Source organism: Eretmochelys imbricata, chromosome 2 (genome assembly GCF_965152235.1).
Source record: "Eretmochelys imbricata isolate rEreImb1 chromosome 2, rEreImb1.hap1, whole genome shotgun sequence".
Classification (NCBI taxonomy): domain Eukaryota; kingdom Metazoa; phylum Chordata; order Testudines; family Cheloniidae; genus Eretmochelys; species Eretmochelys imbricata.
In genome coordinates this window covers 228558096-228575148 of record NC_135573.1, presented here as the reverse complement: position 1 = coordinate 228575148, position 17053 = coordinate 228558096, and the positions used below count along the sequence as shown (strand labels likewise).

General features: G+C 41.6%; 1 protein-coding gene and 1 pseudogene across 1 annotated transcript in view; both read left to right on the top strand.

Annotated features, from left to right (window-relative positions):
* The window catches only part of RSU1 (Ras suppressor protein 1), a 187691-nt gene extending 177475 nt beyond the window's left edge, over positions 1-10216 (top strand). Inside the window, exon 9 of the mRNA XM_077809432.1 lies at positions 9696-10216. Coding sequence (XP_077665558.1) covers positions 9696-9798 — 103 coding nt within the window. The 3' untranslated portion in view covers positions 9799-10216. The remainder of the gene's footprint in view (positions 1-9695) is intronic.
* A 3962-nt stretch (positions 10217-14178) lies between these two features.
* On the top strand, positions 14179-16116 carry LOC144260718 (ATP synthase F(0) complex subunit C3, mitochondrial pseudogene; annotated as a pseudogene).
* The last annotated feature ends 937 nt before the right edge of the window (positions 16117-17053 follow it).

Below are 17053 nucleotides of genomic sequence, written 5' to 3'. Positions count from 1 at the left end.
CAAAATCTCTAGTCATTTTTGCAAGTGTTGGTCTGTCTGTTTTTCTTTAAAGGGATTTTTTATAAGCTTCCAACAGTGCTCCTCTATCAAGGTGCCCATCTAAGGTACAAAATTCAAAAAGGTGTTATGCTCAGAGGGTATTCAAAGATGGCTTTTTTTATTATAAAAGAATTGCAAAGCATCCTGTTGGAATTCTTTAACAAAAACGTTTAACATTCATTAACACAGAAAGATCAACTCGAACTGTGGATAAAATCAGTCTTTCTCAAAGCTGCTGTTTCTAATTTACCTAAAATCACAGTCAGATTAAACGTCACAAGCCAGTAAAAGTTTCCTTACCTACCTTACTAATGACGCCTTATTAACTTACCGACGGTTATGGGGATTCTCCATCACTGGAAAATTTTAGATCCAGTTTGGCTCATTTCTAAAATATATTGTGACAGGGCAAGGCCAGATGGCTATGGTAAAGTAGTGAGGAACAGGTATGTTAGCCCCAGGCTAAACAAATCCCTGGTACAATGGTAACCAAATGGTAGTTGCTCGAATTAATCAAGACACCTAGGGCCAATTAAGATCCTTCTAGAAAGCAGTGGAGATAGCTAGGTTGATTGAGACACCTGAAGCCAATCAAGGGCTCGCTGGAACTAGTTAAAAGCCTCCCAGTTAGCTAGTGAGGTGCGTGTGTCAGGAGCTGTAGGAGGAAGCCGTGCTGTTGGAGGAACTAAGCTGTACAAATCCATATCAGGCGTAAGGAAGCAGGCCCTGAGGTAGCGGTGAAGGAGATACTGAGTGGGGGCTGCTGTGGGGAAGTGGCCCAGGGAATTGTACACGTCCTATTTCCAAAAAGTCAGCTACCATAGCTGCTACTATTAGGGTCCTTGGGCTGGAGCCCGGAGTAGAGGGCGGGCCCAGGCTCTCCCCTCCCTTCCCCGATTCCCTGAGACTTGGAGACAACGGAGACTGTGCGAGGGAGGGTTGCTTCTCCTCACCTTCCTTGCTGGTTTATGATGAAAATGTCTCAGTAAGCTGTGACTGTTTCCTCTAGAGAGAGAAGGGCTATGTGGAGGGTCACAGTGAGCCCCTGAGGCTAGCGAAATCTTCCAGGGAACGCGGGACCCACAGAGACAAGGACAGAGCTTTGTCACAATATGCTGTAGTTCAACCACAGCTATTGAACTTGAAGCAGAAATTAATTCAGGAAAGTCCAATGTTCTGAGTTACCAGGAAGGTCAGAGTAGAGGATCACAATACTCCCTTCTGGCCTTAAAGTGTATTATTATTAAAAATTAACATTTTAGAAACCTAGTTTACTTTTCTTTTTATTTACTTTGTGCCTTTTGGTTTAGCTTGGAGTGTGTAAATAGGCTAGTCAATTTCACTTTTGTTTGTAGTTTTCAGTCAGCCGAAACTTGTCCACATCAAAACCCAAATGAGACCCATAATTTTGTAGAACCCATAATCATCATGTGCCTAATGTGCCCAGCCATTTGATGGCCTCGTCATCAGCCGGGTGGAGAGCTGGAAGCCCGGCGTCGAAATAAGCTAGTGGGCACTCGTCAAGGATGTGCAACGTAGACTGAAGTTGACCTCAGCTGCTTCGCGGGTCATTAGAAAAGCCCCATTTAAAGAGAGTGGCTACACAGTTGTCCTGTCCTATTCGAAACCAGTACAGGGATGACCACAGGTGACTTGCAAATCAAATTCTGGTAGACAAATGGTTGAGTTAGTGACAAGAGTGATTAACGACTATAGTCGCTGACCACTTATTGCACCAAGCAGATTCCACCATCATGTCCTGTGGGGGCATAAATGACCATAAAGGGCGTCTAGAAGACAGGTAAGCTGGCAGGTGGTTGAAGGGGCCTATATACAAAAGCAGGTCGCTGTTCTCATGGATCTTAGCCAGCAGCATGACAAAGGCCTTCTCTCAGCGAATACGCGGTCATGCTAAGTTACTAAGTATTGGTAGCTATGGCAACAGAGTTTCCTGTAAAGCCCCAGTAGCAATACTCATAGCTTTGTTAAGCTCTACAGCAACCAGCCTCATGTGAGATGAGCGACAACAGACAAGAGCACAGTATTCTGCTGTTGAATAGACAGGGCTGATGTTGTAAGGATCCAGGCGCTCCACCCCAGGTCAAACCAGTCAATTTTCTGAGCATGTTTGTTCAAGTGCTGACTTTGGCTGCCATCTTCTCTCAAGTGGTTGTAGTTTATTAATGACCTATCCAATATCACATTGCAGTAAAGTGGGTTTAGATCATGCTGCAGACATTGGCTGTTGAGGAAAATTTTAAACTCGTGGCTTGCATTAGCAGATGAAATGCACTAAAAACAGTTTTGGAAAAGCTCGTCTGTGGGCGCCATCAACTACAGTAGTCTGCCATGAGCTTCATATCATCGCTCAAGACCACGTCAATTTCTGAGAAGGACTGAGCGAGGTAGCTGCAGCAGATGTCAGCACAGATTAAACTTGTGTGAGAATGTAGCTGGCAGGTCAGTGATGTGCACATTGAACAGTATCAGTGAAAGATCTGAGCCTTGAGGAAGGCCATTGATCTGACACTTCCAAGAGCTACAGCAGTTGCCCATGTGTACTCTAAACCGCATATAGAACCATGGTTTGACAGCTCCCCACTATAGGCGATCTACCTGTTCCTTACTTGACAACCAAGCCACTGCCAGAAGGTGCAGGACAAGGCATCTGCTACTACCAGTTGAGGTTGCAGGATATCTTCCTGCCATCACTGGTGCTGCAGTGAAGTACATCTGCTAGGAGAAGGAGCCACATGGAGCAGCTACCATAAGGTGTTGGGAAATGGGAAAGAGTGATGGAGTGGACAGTCTGATGGATTTGGAGAAGGGAAGAGTATGGAATTGATGGATGCATTTTGGTGGGGAAATTATTTTACCCAGGAAACATCATGTGTATCTGACTGAGATGAAACGTTTTTGTGGGAGCTCTTTGTTACAATGTTGGCAGCACTTCATTGTTGCTTAGTGATATTAGCCAACCAATCTGAAAGCAGAAACACCACCACAAGACTTGTTTAACCCGCACAGCCTGAGCTTTGAATATGCGCAGTGAACTGTTCTCTAACAAGCTGCATATCAAGAATTATTTGCTGAAGAAATTCACAAATAATTTCAAATAATGAATACATCTGACAATTCTGCCATCTGTTCTCAGAGCATTTGCAAACATAGAGGTGAAGCTAAATTAATTGACTAAGTGAATCATTTTTAATTATTTGAACTGCCCTACTTAGAACACAGGAAATGCAGTTCACTTTGGAATGTGTGAGGAAACCAGATTTTCATATTACTTGTTTGTTTTATTGTTAATTTAGCAGTTACCTAATTAATAAACATAAGTTACTGGTAAATTAACAAATTTTAAGACATTTGCAAAGTAGTTAAAAATCCCATCCTTCATGCACTGCAAAGGTGAACTGCAGTCCCTGGATTTGTCTCCTTCCCCGTACAAGAGCTACCTTGAGGAAGCATTGGTAATGTAGCAGCTCCCACAGAATGGAACACCAGCCCCATTTGCATCATGGAGATACTGAAACAGTGACAGGCAGGGCTAAAACCTGCTTGGGGGCTGGGGGAGAGAAAGTGTGTGTGTGTGTGTTCTTTTGAAGTAAATATTTAGCTACAGTATCTAAGGTATTAATTATAATAATCAATGCATACAAACTACAGTAGCTAGCATTGTATTTACAGCAAGCAGCAGCATTTTGAATCTTTCATGTTTTTCTCACCTTTTATGGTACCTTACCAGATGATGGAATTTCATCCAGGATTGTGTCTAACTGTGCATAAAAACCCCTATAGTTATGCCTTAGCCAGACAGTGACAAAGCAATGCATTTTCCCATGGCTATATTTTGAAATCTCTTTGAAAATGCTCAGGGCCCCAGATCTTTTACCTTAAGGTTCTGTCCTCTAATGCCACATGTTTTTAGCCTTGAAAAAAACAGTCTGCAGCCAACACAGATCTACACATATTGTTTTGGGGGATCCAAGTCAGAATCTGATCCTTACCCTGAAATCAGCTGAGACTGGTCTCAAACTATTTAGATATTTCCTCTGCATGTTTAACACATTTTTGCTATGATTGTGCTTGTTCATTGTTCCCCTCTCTGCCTTTAGATGTAGGTTTTAGTTATTGAGTGAGGTAACGTAGACTAGAAAGGGCATGCAGGAAATTATTTTGATGTTGATTTTTAAAAAAATATTTTACAGTATTTTCTAACTTTGTGAATTTTAAACAGTAATTTTTTTTTAAAGTTACAGATGTTAATAAGATTCAGTGTTTTCACATTACATGCCGGTTAGTGCCTTTCAGTTCACGCCTGTTAACACTGTAAATTGCAACATTTAGCAATTTGTAGTTTAATTTAGAAGGATCACCTACTTTCTTAAATGCTTAAGTAATGTAGCAAGCTGCAGTTATTGATTCTCTGAATTTATTACAAGAAAGCTGTATTCAGTCTTTCCTCTTGGGAATGCACCTCCTGAACTGCATGCTTGCTAGTGACAGCTTAGACCCCTGATACATAACCAAAGACCTCGCCTAATATCCTTGCAACTGCTTAAGGAATTTTTATTAAGTAAAGGCATCATTAAAGAGGACAGAATGATGAAGTTTAATGAGCATCTTTCTCACATGATATTGTTAGTTTTGCTGTAGCAGCTACAGTGTTCTTATTTGTTACTTCCAGTCGGGCAAATAGAAAATGCAGTGGGGTTTTGTGATATTTGTATATGTGGAAATAGTTGTGTTCACCAGAGATTTTTTTAAAAATGTTCATTTTATATATAGAGATAGATGCTGTATGGGAGAATTACAGATGTCTGAAGTGTGTATTTGCAATCCAGGTTTCATGCTTTAGTTTTTGCTTGATAGAGATTTGGATGTAGATTTCCTCATAGAACTATAACATCCATGTAAACATATGATATTACTGATTACCAGATGTAAAGCTGTGTGCCATGCCTTTAGCATCTGCACGTAGATTACTGATCAATTCCCATAGATAGTGGGCACCATTAAATTCAACATTCCAAACTCCAGGTGCTCACAGTATCTTTATAATAGGTACCACAAATCACTGCATGGGTTGATTAAATGGAGCCCAGATCCAGTCTAACCAAATGGAGTTTAATTTTCTTTTAATTAATATAGGTAGGCCCTCTGAATAGCCCAGTTCAGTATCTTTGAGTGAGGAGTCAGGAGTGACTTCTGGTGGTATTACTTAAACCCACTAAAATTAAGAACATCTGGGGCCCAGTTCTACCTTCACTGACTTCAGTGGAGTTTCCCTAGTATAAGAGAAGGCAAAATTGTGTCCCGAATGTATTGTTAGGTTGAGGCGTACCTGTTATTCTTTTTGCATGTTGTTGTTACACCAGGGATACGGGCCTCCTTGTATTGGGTATTGTACAAACACAGAAGAGAGAGGTCCCTGTCCTGGAGAGTTGATACAATCTGAAGATGTCTGATCCTGGTTCTCCCTTTGCATAGCGGACTAGTTAGTTTGATAGATTTCAAGGAGTATATCTTGAGCTGAGATAGCAATGCACAACTGAAACTTACTTGAAACTTCTCGAAGGAACCCAAGTTCCTTGAGTAGTTTAACTCAGTGAAGGAAGCTTTAGGTTCACACAAGAAAGGGCACAAGGAATGTCTTATGAAAGGGAAAACTTACAAGTTAAGCCAAGGTCCTACTACTAATTTAATATTCCCACGCATGGTGGAAGGGAGAAGAAAGATGTTAGAAGCCTAAATACACTGCTTACCATTTATACACAATTCTTTTTTAAGAAAAAACTGTACCACTGTTGTTGTTTTTAAAGTACAACTGAATGGGTTTTTCTGTTTAACATTTTTGTGACACATGATCAAAAAGAGTGTTGTCCAATTAGGCCTTTGACAAAATTCCATTGTTTATACTAACACTGTCAGAATCCAGCCTCTCCATAGCAGAAACGTGCATGAAACAGGCAAAACACACACACACATCCCTCAGGGGAACCCCCACTAATCCCCACATTATGCCAATCTGCAAACTTCAAAATTTGTGCCAAAAAGGCAGTCTTTCCCCACTTCTCAGCAGCTAGTTTATAGCCAACAAGCTGTACTACAGGACATTACATAGTGTTATGAGATATTGTCAGTTCTCAAGAGAAAATACATGTTGTGATAAACAATAAAAAATATGACTAATATATGTTCATTTACTTTTGATTTGCCAGATGCATAATTTGCAATGTCTCCCCCAGTTATTAGTGAGTTTCTTCTGTGCAACATGCCAGAACCCAGTTCAGATACTTAGGAATCTGTATACACTTTTTGTTAAACTACAGCCTTACCACCGTACAAGAAAAAGGAAAAAAGTGAAATAACTCCAGCAGTGCCATTCAGAAAAGAAAAATATACATCATACATTCCCAAAGCACAGAAAATGTGGACTCCAGTATCCACCCACTTCCCCTCCAGAAATACCACTTCCCCTCCAGAAACCCCACCTGGGAAACGAATGGAAAACTTACTTCAGCAGTCTCCCGGCTTTCCTCTCCCTTCTCCAAGCCCTAAGAGTCCTCCTTCCTCCTCTTCTGACCCCACAGTTCTAAAGCCCTTCCTCCACCCAACCTTGAGCCAATGTCAGTTGATGGGAAGAAGCTGTGAGGGCAGAATAGGGTGAAGAGAAAGCTGTGCAGTGATGCTCCTAGACCCCTGTATCCCCTTCTGCCTTTTAATGCCTATGGTGAGAAAAGCACTTTCTGGTTGTTTTGGGGCTCAGATCCAGGGATTCTGTTTAAATTCAACCCTGCGAGGGCCCAGTGTTGAATTTCTCCATATTCAGATTGTATGCTCTTTGGGTTTGTACAGCACCTAGCGCAGTCGGGCCCCTTTCTTGGTTAGTCCTTAGGCAATACTATAATAAACAGGATTAATAGCAATGTATGAAAAATGTTCGTATTCCACTCTAAGGTCATGTTAAAGCTTCTTTAGCGTCAGAAATCAAGCTTAAATAGTAAAACACAGTATATGTTTGCAGATTTGAGCATGTATTTCCATTTGTCAGCTAGTAACTTTTAAACATCATAAAATTGTCGCTAATGGTGCTTTAAATGATCAGTTGCATTTAGCCACAAAAGAGTCAGCTCTTTCATTTTTATCTTGAAGTGTCTTTTGACAAGAGTTTTCTCCTTCCATTCAAACTTGAATTCAAACACAGCACTGGATAGGTTTAGATTAAAAGTAAAACAAGGTTCTTAACAAAAGGAGATAGGATTTTAAGTGAGTTCAAGTATGAGGGATAAAATTAGAAATGGTTACAAGCAAATAAAAGTGAAAATTGCTTTCTAGAGACCAAGACTTAACAAAACTACAGTCTTGCTTCAAGGTAAGATTTTTACCATACTACCTTCCAGCAAGAAGCTGGCCACCCTCTGGTCAGGAGCTCCCACAAAGTCCAGCGTGCTCAGTTCCTTTGTCGTCTTAGATGAAAGACAACTTAGGATTCTTTGCCCCTCTCTTTTATGGTCCAGTGAACCTTTGAAATGGATTCGTCTGAAGGCAAGCCCCAGAGTAAAGTTAATTCAAGCTGTGAGGAAGTAAAACATGGAGACTGCTGGTAAAAGAAATTCCATGCTGCTTTATTTCCCCCAGTGGTGTTTGCTGAAATGCAAATGAACTGCTGTTTGAAATGTGATTGCTAATTGACTCTGACACCTGGCTGGAGGTGTCAGCCTGTCCTTTGACTGGGAGAAACCGGTTTACCTACTCTCCGAACTAGTCTAGTAAATGCAGTTCAGTTCCACATTTTCTTCATATTTTTATGAACCCTCAGGCATTTACCATGCATACACCAACAAGAATATTAATGATCAGTGTGTTTTTAGTTTTCCAGTGATACCTTCCATGACACGTATCCAATACAGTGTAGGACATTAATGAATTGGGATGTATTGAACTGGTCAGGCCGGTTGAAACCAGTGAACATCTTGCATTAAGATGCTCTTAGCTTCAATCTGGGAATATGTGACCCTATCGCTTAACATAATGCCATTCATTCTGTTCATGGGAAATGTCACTGAAGGTAACCTTGAGTTAAGGAGCACATGTTAATTTCAAAAAGTTAGTGTCAAACTTGGTTGGCAATCTGATAGCATGGATAGCCACTGAGACAGCAGAATGATACTGAGATATTATGAGGGGACACCTTTCAGAGGGATTTCAGTGGTGTCATCGTTCCATGTGTTTGTACAACTAAGATGGGACTATACTACAATCTATACTACAATCTTAATTACTGTGGTGGCTGAGGAGGCTGATGTGCATGCACGCTACGCTCTTTCTGTCGGTGGTGCACATCCTCACAAAGAGTGCTTCCACCAACTGAAAAGGGGCAGTGTGGGGGGGCTGAGCGCCAGGGCTCAGTTGAAAAGTCCAGATGCCCCCCTGGACTTCTTGCCTTCCCACTCCCAGAGAGCCGCACCCAAAGTCTGGTCACTGCCGTGCTCCGGGAAGGGGCGGGGGGGAAGGGTAGCAGGGCTGGGAGTCGGTGGCAGCCCAGCTTTGAGCAGAGACCCAGCAGGAGCCCAGGTGGGGAGTCAGGAGCTGGCTTTCTTGTCAATTTCACGGCTCCAGTGGAGACTTGAAATTGACAAGAATGATAGCCAACCCCCGACGTAAGGAACGCGGTATCTACACAGAGGTTGTGTGTCCCTAACTACACCAACATAAGCCCTACGCCTCTTGTGGAGGTGAAGTTATGTCAGTGTAGTAGGGCACTTACACTGGCAGGAGCAAGGCTGCAGTGTATATACGGACATATTTAGGTTAATATAAGCAGCCTTATGTCAACTGAACTCTGTAATGTAGACCAAGCCTTAAAGAAAGCAAAGCTCAGGATCCTTTCTCCTCTAGACACACTGACATCCCCTCAGAAAATGTCTCTAAAAAGCAGTTTGTGTCAATAAGGGAAGTTAAATTTGAGCTGTATTTATTTTGTGTAGGCTTTCAGTGTAGTTTAATCAGGATTATTCATTAATTTTCTGATGTTTAGTTAAATCTTCTCAGCCATATAGTCTATTTAGCTTTGCTGTGAATGCTAGCCATCTTAATTGTTAGATACTTTGTCAACATTTAATCAGTGGTACTTATTAATGTGGCATTGATGTGTTGGTAGCTATCCCACTACTATCAATCATGTGTGAACAGACAGAGAAGACTCTGACACCATTGCTCTCTGTCACATTATCAAGCCCTTGGGTTTTCTGGTTAGGCGTGATGCTCACTGTGCTGTAAATGGGTACTCTGTCTCTCCAGTTTAACCCAATTTTTGTCATGTTGACTTAAATACACATACTCTGAGCCTTTATTCCATAACTGTGCTGAATAAAGGTTGCCAGTTTCTGAAAGCAAAACTGATTTCCTCCTTTACGGTTTTTAAACCCCGTTTTTCCTAGTGTTAACCTCCTGATGAGTCAAAGAAAACTAATACTATGTACTGCAGCTTAAAGTATAATATGAATTTCAAGCATATACAGATAAAATAAACTAATGACCCTCTGCTTTCTTGAGCTTCAGTAACTAAATGCATTGCATAATGTGCGGTTGGTTGAAAGCCCATATGATAGTGTTGATATCACAAATGTTTTTGTCTCATTTCTTTGCAGTCTCTATGGCAGACATATGCAGGCAAATCCCGAACCTCCAAAGAAGAACAATGATAAGTCAAAGAAGATCAGTCGTAAACCTCTGGCAGCGAAGAACAAATAAGTCACTGGCATGTGCCAGCGTTTTTAAGGCTTTTTTCTTTTTTTTCCTGCATGTGCCTAAAATATTTCTAAATGTTTACTGAAGAAATGCTGTTACCCATTTTATAAAAAAGCAAAGACTCTCTTCAATCAACAGCAATCTGCCAAATGCACTGCTTTTAAGACCTTGCTTAAGGAACACAATATTATACATTCTCCTAATTACTACTAAAGCCATGTAGCCAATTAGTATATCACTATCAGACACCATTTTTAACTTTTATATTTATATGTATATGAAAAACAATGAAATATTTTCTGTTCACATATATCACATGTCCTGTTATGCTTTATAATTTTTCCGGCACAAGTACATAAATATAAAACGTATAATATTACATGTGATTTTAATAAAATCTTTATTTGTATTGTGTTGCATTCTTCAATAGAATTTAAAAAAATAAGGTAATGTTCTTGGTGAATATACATAGCCTAGGTTCCTGTTACTTATTTTCATTTTTAGTTGTACTATGGCATTTTGTCTGATACAAGTTAGTTAAAATGTAAAGCCTTCTGTCTAAGAAGTGATATATTTTCATCAGTTTCATGTTTTACTCATATCAGTGTGTCACACTTTTTTCCTTTGAAGATTGTTTTAAAATTGGGGAGAGGGGAGACAAAAAAACATTGTCTGTGAAGGGCTGCCAAACACTATATTTGGAAGAAAACGTTCTCATTTGAAGAAATTATTTCTTCAGTGGTTAGTTTAAATACATTTTTTTTTGGAGTTTTCGCTATAAATTTTTTTTTAAATCTCTGCATTGAAATTACTTGGATTGAAGGACTGTTGTAAATACCTTTTGAATATGTCATAGGAGTTATATTTATCTGTACAAAACCTGCACCACACCCAAGGCCAGAAGCTGCAGTTGTGCAGCGATTAAGCAATCCATTGTTTAACATCAGAAGTAGTGTGAGAACTCATTGAGGGGGGAAATAAACCTTACACACAGTGATTTCAAAATAACTTCTAGCAGGGCAAAAGCTAAATGGAAGGTGCATGGAGAGGAACATATCTTGGTGTCAGGACCTTCCTTACCCCTAGGTTTCCTCTCTCCTGAATTTCAGACCTAAGCAACCAATTGCAGCCTTTATGATGTCATCCAGGCAGCAAGCAGAAAATCATGCCCAGACTCCTGAGATGTGGGATTTGCTTTAAATAAGAAAAGTAAACAGTTCAAATGTCTTACATTATAAATTATTTACTATATAAAACAGTCTATATCTGATCACTGCATTATCAACACCACTGTAATAAAGGCCTGTTCTTTGGCCTTTTGGGGAATAAATTTGGCACATTTTATTTACGAAAATCCATTCTTAACTGGTAAGTTTTGGGGGGTGAGAAGAGGAAGTTGCAGGGTGTGTGTGTGTGTACAGAACTTTTACCTTTTTGTCCCTTTCTCTCATAGACAGTTGTTAAAAAGTTTAGGCTCAAATTTTCATAGATTACAAGGTCAGAACCCCATAGATGACAGGGAGCATTGTGGTCGTCTAATCTGACTACCTGGATAACACAGGCAATAGGACTTCCCAAAATTAAATTCTGTTTGAACTAGACAATATATTAGAAATATCCAATCTTGATTTAAAAATTGCCAGTGATGGAAAATCCACCACCCACTGTGGTAAATTGTTCCAATGGTTAGCTAACCTCTCTGTTAAAAAATGCCTTATCCCATGTGAATTTTCTATCTTCAGTTTTCAGCCATTAGCTCTGGTTAAAACTTTGTCTGCTAGATTGAGGAGACCACTTATCAGATTTCTCTTCTCCCGTCAGTACTGACAGAGTATGGTTGTCACCCCATCAAATTTCTCTTTGGGAAGGTAAGCAGATTGAGCTCCATTGAGTCTTCCATGTGGAGTCTTACAGATGTGGATGCCAAAGTTCAGCACAGATTTCAGAGTAACAGTCGTGTTAGTCTGTATTCGCAAAAAGAAAAGGAGTACTTGTGGCACCTTAGAGACTAACCAGTTTATTTGAGCATAAGCTCATGCATCCGATGAAGTGAGCTGTAGCTCACGAAAGCTTATGCTCAAATAAATTGGTTAGTCTCTAAGGTGCCACAAGTACTCCTTTTCTTTTTGTGAAAGTTCAGCACCTAAATCCTCATTCAGGTGCCTACAGAGGTGGCCTGATTTTCAGGAACCTGAAAAATTCAGTGGGGCAGAAGGATGAGGAGAAAGAGGATTTTGGTGGGGAAAAGGGGGAGTGAAGGGTCCAGGGATGAATGAATCTGCAAGTGTGAAGGGAGGGAAGAGTGAATGAAAGGAGTAGAGATTAGAAAGCTGGAGAGAAACCTGCTGGGAAAAGTATTAAACTGAAGAGGGAGGCAGACTGGGAAAAGAGCTTTCTTGAAGAGCAAGGAAAGATGAAAAAAATCTGAGAGAGTAAGTAAAGCTGAAATACAAAAAGCGTTACAAACAGAAAACAAGGCAGAAAAGGATGAAAATATACCCAGAGATACACAGCGGAAGGAGGGAAACGGGGGAAGAAAAGAGAAATTAGAGAAGAGATAGTACAGTCATTCTTTTTATTTTTAAATGGTGCCAACATGTTAGAGCAAAATATACAATAGCTTGAATTTTAACTATGTCTAGATTGTGTATGTTCTATATTGTGGTTGCTAATTAAAGGTTTGCTTTATTTTACTAGGTTAAATTTATTGCACCATGTCATTCTAAGAACTGGAAAATACTGCATCTTGTTATAAAGTCAGGCAGGGATTCTCTTCTGTTTGTGCAGTGCCCAGCACAATGGGTCCTTTGCATGTTAGCAGAGTATAAATATTTGCTACTTAGAAGATATGACTGTTTCTGTTTTAATAGCAATACCTGTCTATCCAGATGCTTGTCCTACTTTGCCACCACCCACATATGTTCTACCATTCTGTTATACATGTAGGTTCCAGGTGTGGGTGCTGGTTGAGTCTCAGGATGTGGCAGAGGCTCTTGTGCCATTAAGGAGCTCATTGTGGAAATGGAACTACGATAGCTTTAAGAAGGTAGTTCTTCTCCTCCTCTGAACAATGTTTTCATTAGCAGATTTGTCATTGTTTGGGGCAATCTGAGTTTAGCTTCAAGGTTTTTTACCACTCTGTTGTTCAAGGCCCATCTTTAAGATTTCTGCTTTATGCCTTTGCACTTGCCGGTATAGCACAGCCAAGTTGACTGGCCAGCCATCGGGAGATATTTGAGATCAACAATTATTTAAAGTGACTATGTCTAGTTTTTCAAATAATGTCCTGGAAACTGCTTTCAGGATGCCGAAAATGACCTTTGGCATCCACATTTTTGGGGAATAAACAAACTTGTGTTGTAACCACAAAATGTCAGAGATCTGCTTAGAGAGAGTAGAACCTGCTCTGGGTTTCCCAGGAGCAGACCAGTGGAACGAGAGGTGAGTGTGATGAATAGGTTTTGGAGTGAAGACCAAAGCCGAGGGTAGGCACTATCAAAGGTGTCATTTTGCTGAAAGGTTTCAGAGTAGCAGCCGTGTTAGTCTGTATTCGCAAAATGAAAAGGAGTACTTGTGGCACCTTAGAGACTAACCAGTTTATTTGAGCATAAGCTTTCATGAGCTACAGCTCACTTCATCAGACGCATTCAGTGGAAAATACAGTGAAGAGATTTATATACACACAGAACATGAAACAATGTTCATACACACTGTAAGGAGAGTGATCACTTAAGATGAGCTATTACCAGCAGGAGAGCCGGGGTGGGGCTGGGGAGAAAACCTTTTGTAGTGATAATCAAGGTGGGCAATTTAGACAGTCTCTATGCAAAAGAATAAATGGACACAAATCTGACATCAGGAATCATAACATTGAAAAACCGGTAGGAGAACACTTCAACCTCTCTGGCCACTCAGTAAAAGATTTAAGGGTGGCAATTTTGCAACAGAAAAGCTTCAAAAATAGACTCTAAGGAGAAACTGCTGAGCTTGAATTAATACGCAAACTAGATACCATTAACTTGGGTTTGAATAGAGACTGGGAGTGGCTGGGTCATTACACATATTGAATCTATTTCCTTAAGTATCCTCACACCTTCTTGTCAACTGTCTAAATGGGCCATCTTGATTATCACTACTAAAGTTTTTTTTCTCCTGCTGATAATAGCTCATCTTAACTAATTAGCCTCTCACAGTTTGTATGGTGACTTCCAACTTACCTGTATCTGTGTGTTTGTGTTTGTGTGTGTGTGTGTATGTATAAATATATAATATCTTACTATATGTTCCATTCAATGCATCCGATGAAGTGGGCTGTAGCTCACAAAAGCTTATGCTCTAATAAATGTGTTCGTCTCTGAGGTGCCACAAGTCCTCCTGTTCGTTTTGCGGATACAGCCTAACACGGCTGCTACTCTGAAACCTGTGCTTCTGATGTTGAAGTACTAAAAAGAGTCCTCCCCTCAGAGAAATTGGCCTTTAGAATCATAGGTCATGGAGTCCAGTCACCTGCACTGGGGCAGGACTAAGGGTTATCTAGACCATCCTTGACAGGTGTTTGTCTAACCTGTTCTCAGAAACCTCCAGTGATGGAGATTCCACAAATTTCCGTAGTTAATTTGTTCCAGTGCTTCGCTAGCCTTACAGTTAGGGAGTTTTTCCCAGTGTCTAACTTAAATTTCCATTGCAGCAATTTAAGCCTATTACTTCTTGTCCTGTCCTTAGTGGATAAGGAGAGCAATTTATCACTCTTCTCTTTATAACAACATTTTTCATACGTGAAGACTGTTATCATGTCCCCTCTTCAGGCTTCTCTTCTCCAAACTAAACAAACACCATTTTTGCAGTCTTTCCCTGGATGTCATGTGTTCTAGACCTTTAATCATTTTTGTTGTCCTTTCTCTGGATTTACTCCAACCTTTCCCACAGTGTGGTACCCAGTGTAATGTTACCCTCCATATTCTTTATGAAAATATGCTTCTGATATGGATGTGACATAACTGAGATGTACTTTCTGCAAGATGGCTCATGTAAGATATGATTTACTGAACGTATGCATGTATCATTTTGAAATCTGAAGTTAGGAATATAGAGCATGTATCTGTATTTCAAAGGGCGTGTCTTCACTAGCAATGTTAACGTGGCTGTGTAGTCGCACAGAGAGCTCTCCCAGCGCTATAAAAAACCCCACCCCCATGAGAGAAATAACTCCCAGCGCTGGGAGCGCTGTCTACGCTGGCATTTTGCAGTGCTTGGGGGGGTGTTTTTTCACACCCCTGAGCGAGAAAGTTGCAGTGCTGTAAAGTGCCAATGTAGACCAGCCCAAATGTGCTACTTTGGGTATCACCCACAACTAGTCCTTCAGATACAACAATGGAAAAAGCCAGACAGGGCTGATGGCCCATTAGCAAAGACAATGGATGTGAAAGGCCTTAGTCTTCCTGTGGACACTCCAGACAGCCTATGGGTAATGGCTTCCACAGCCCTGCAGAGACAAGGGTTTGAGTCACCTGGTACTCGCCCCACCCCTTGGAAGGCCAGTGTTTTTCCACTGGAAGACAAAGGGCTACCACCATACACAAGAGCTATATAAGGCAGGGTCGTGACATCATCGTGGTTCTCCTCTGCCTCCCCGCCCAAAGAGACCCTGAAAAACAACTCGAAGCAAGAACTGAACTGAGGGGAGGAGGGTTGAGCTGGAGCCGGAAGGGCGTCTGCCTTGAGAGTAACAATGCCTGAAGTCTCAAGCTGCAGGCCAGTGCAGCTGCCTTCCTCTTGACCTCTGCCACTGCAGCTAAGAGGCGGATACCAGCACCGAGGAGGCTCCAGGGACACAGCGCCAGACTGCAGCCCTCTGCCATGTTCACCTGCGTGAAGCTCGCCTCCTTCCCAGCCCCGATCCATGCAGGATCAAGTCTTGTACAGGCCAATTTCTGCATCAGCGTTGTCTGGGCCGGAGATCAGGACTGGAGGGGGCAGCTCAACACTTAATGGAGCCCAGAATGCTGTCTCCCAAGTAGCACTTAAGAGAGTTCCAGACGAGGGCTGTCAGCGGGGACGTTGCCACTGCTGCCAAATTTATTGGAGCCACAGTAGGAGTGGCTGGTTCTGGTGCTGGTATCGGAACCGTCTTTAGTAGTCTAATCATTGGTTAGGGCAGAAATCCCGCTCTGAAGCAGCAGCTGTTTTCATATGCTATCCTGGGATTCGCCCTGTCTGAAGCTATGGGTCTCTTTTGTCTGAGTGTTGCTTTCTTTCTTTGCGTGTTTCGTTTTATTTGCTTAGCAAACAGACCAAAGCAGATTACAATCTTTAACCATTTAAAATCTGCCTTTTGTAGTTAATAAAATTTGTTTTGTTTATTATTCAACCTACTTTATGTAATTTCTTGCCCCCCCCCCCCAGTTAGAAGTCATGCATATCTCTCTTCGCCATGAAGATGATGACCCTTTTATGAGTTTGCGCTGTGCAGATTTTTCTATGCAGTGCAAAACAATATACTTTGGGGTTTAATCTCTCAAGGGGAGTGCTGGGTAAGCCTTTACACACACACAGCTGATTTCAGTCTGTGTGTACATGCGTGCATGCTGCAAGAAGCCACAGAGCCTAATTCAGGGAATCCAGGTGGGTGGAGCAGGAGAGGCTCGGTTAAACCCCAGTACATCAGGTGGCATCCTGGACAGGGGGCTCTAACCGGGCACACCCAGAATTGGACAACATGCTCCAGCTAAGGCCTTATCATTAAGGCTACATTTATTCATGGGTATTTTTATTAAAAGTCACAGGCAGTAAACAAAATTTCACTGCCCGTGACCTGTCCATGACTTTTACTAAAAAGTCCAGTGAATAAAACTGGAGGGGGGGGGGCTGCCCAGGGGTGCTGAGGGAGGGTGCCCCTCAGCTGCTAAGCAGAGGCATAGCCAGGCACCTCTGCACGTTGCCTCCTCCCAGAGCGCTGGCTTCACAGCTCTCATTGGCCGGGAACCGCGGCCAATGGGAGCTGCGGGGGTGGTGCCTGCAGGCTGCTGTAGAGGTCACGGAATCCATGACTTCTGTGACCAAACCGCAGCCTTGCTTATCACCGCTGAGTAGCGTGGAAGCGTTACGTCTCGTATCTTGCTTCCCACACTCCTGCTAATATATCCCAGAATGATGTTTGCTTTTTTATTTATTTATTTTTATTTTGCAACAGTATCACATTGTTGACTTCTCTTTAGTTTGTGATCCACTGCAGCCCCCAGATGCTTTTCTGCAGTACTCC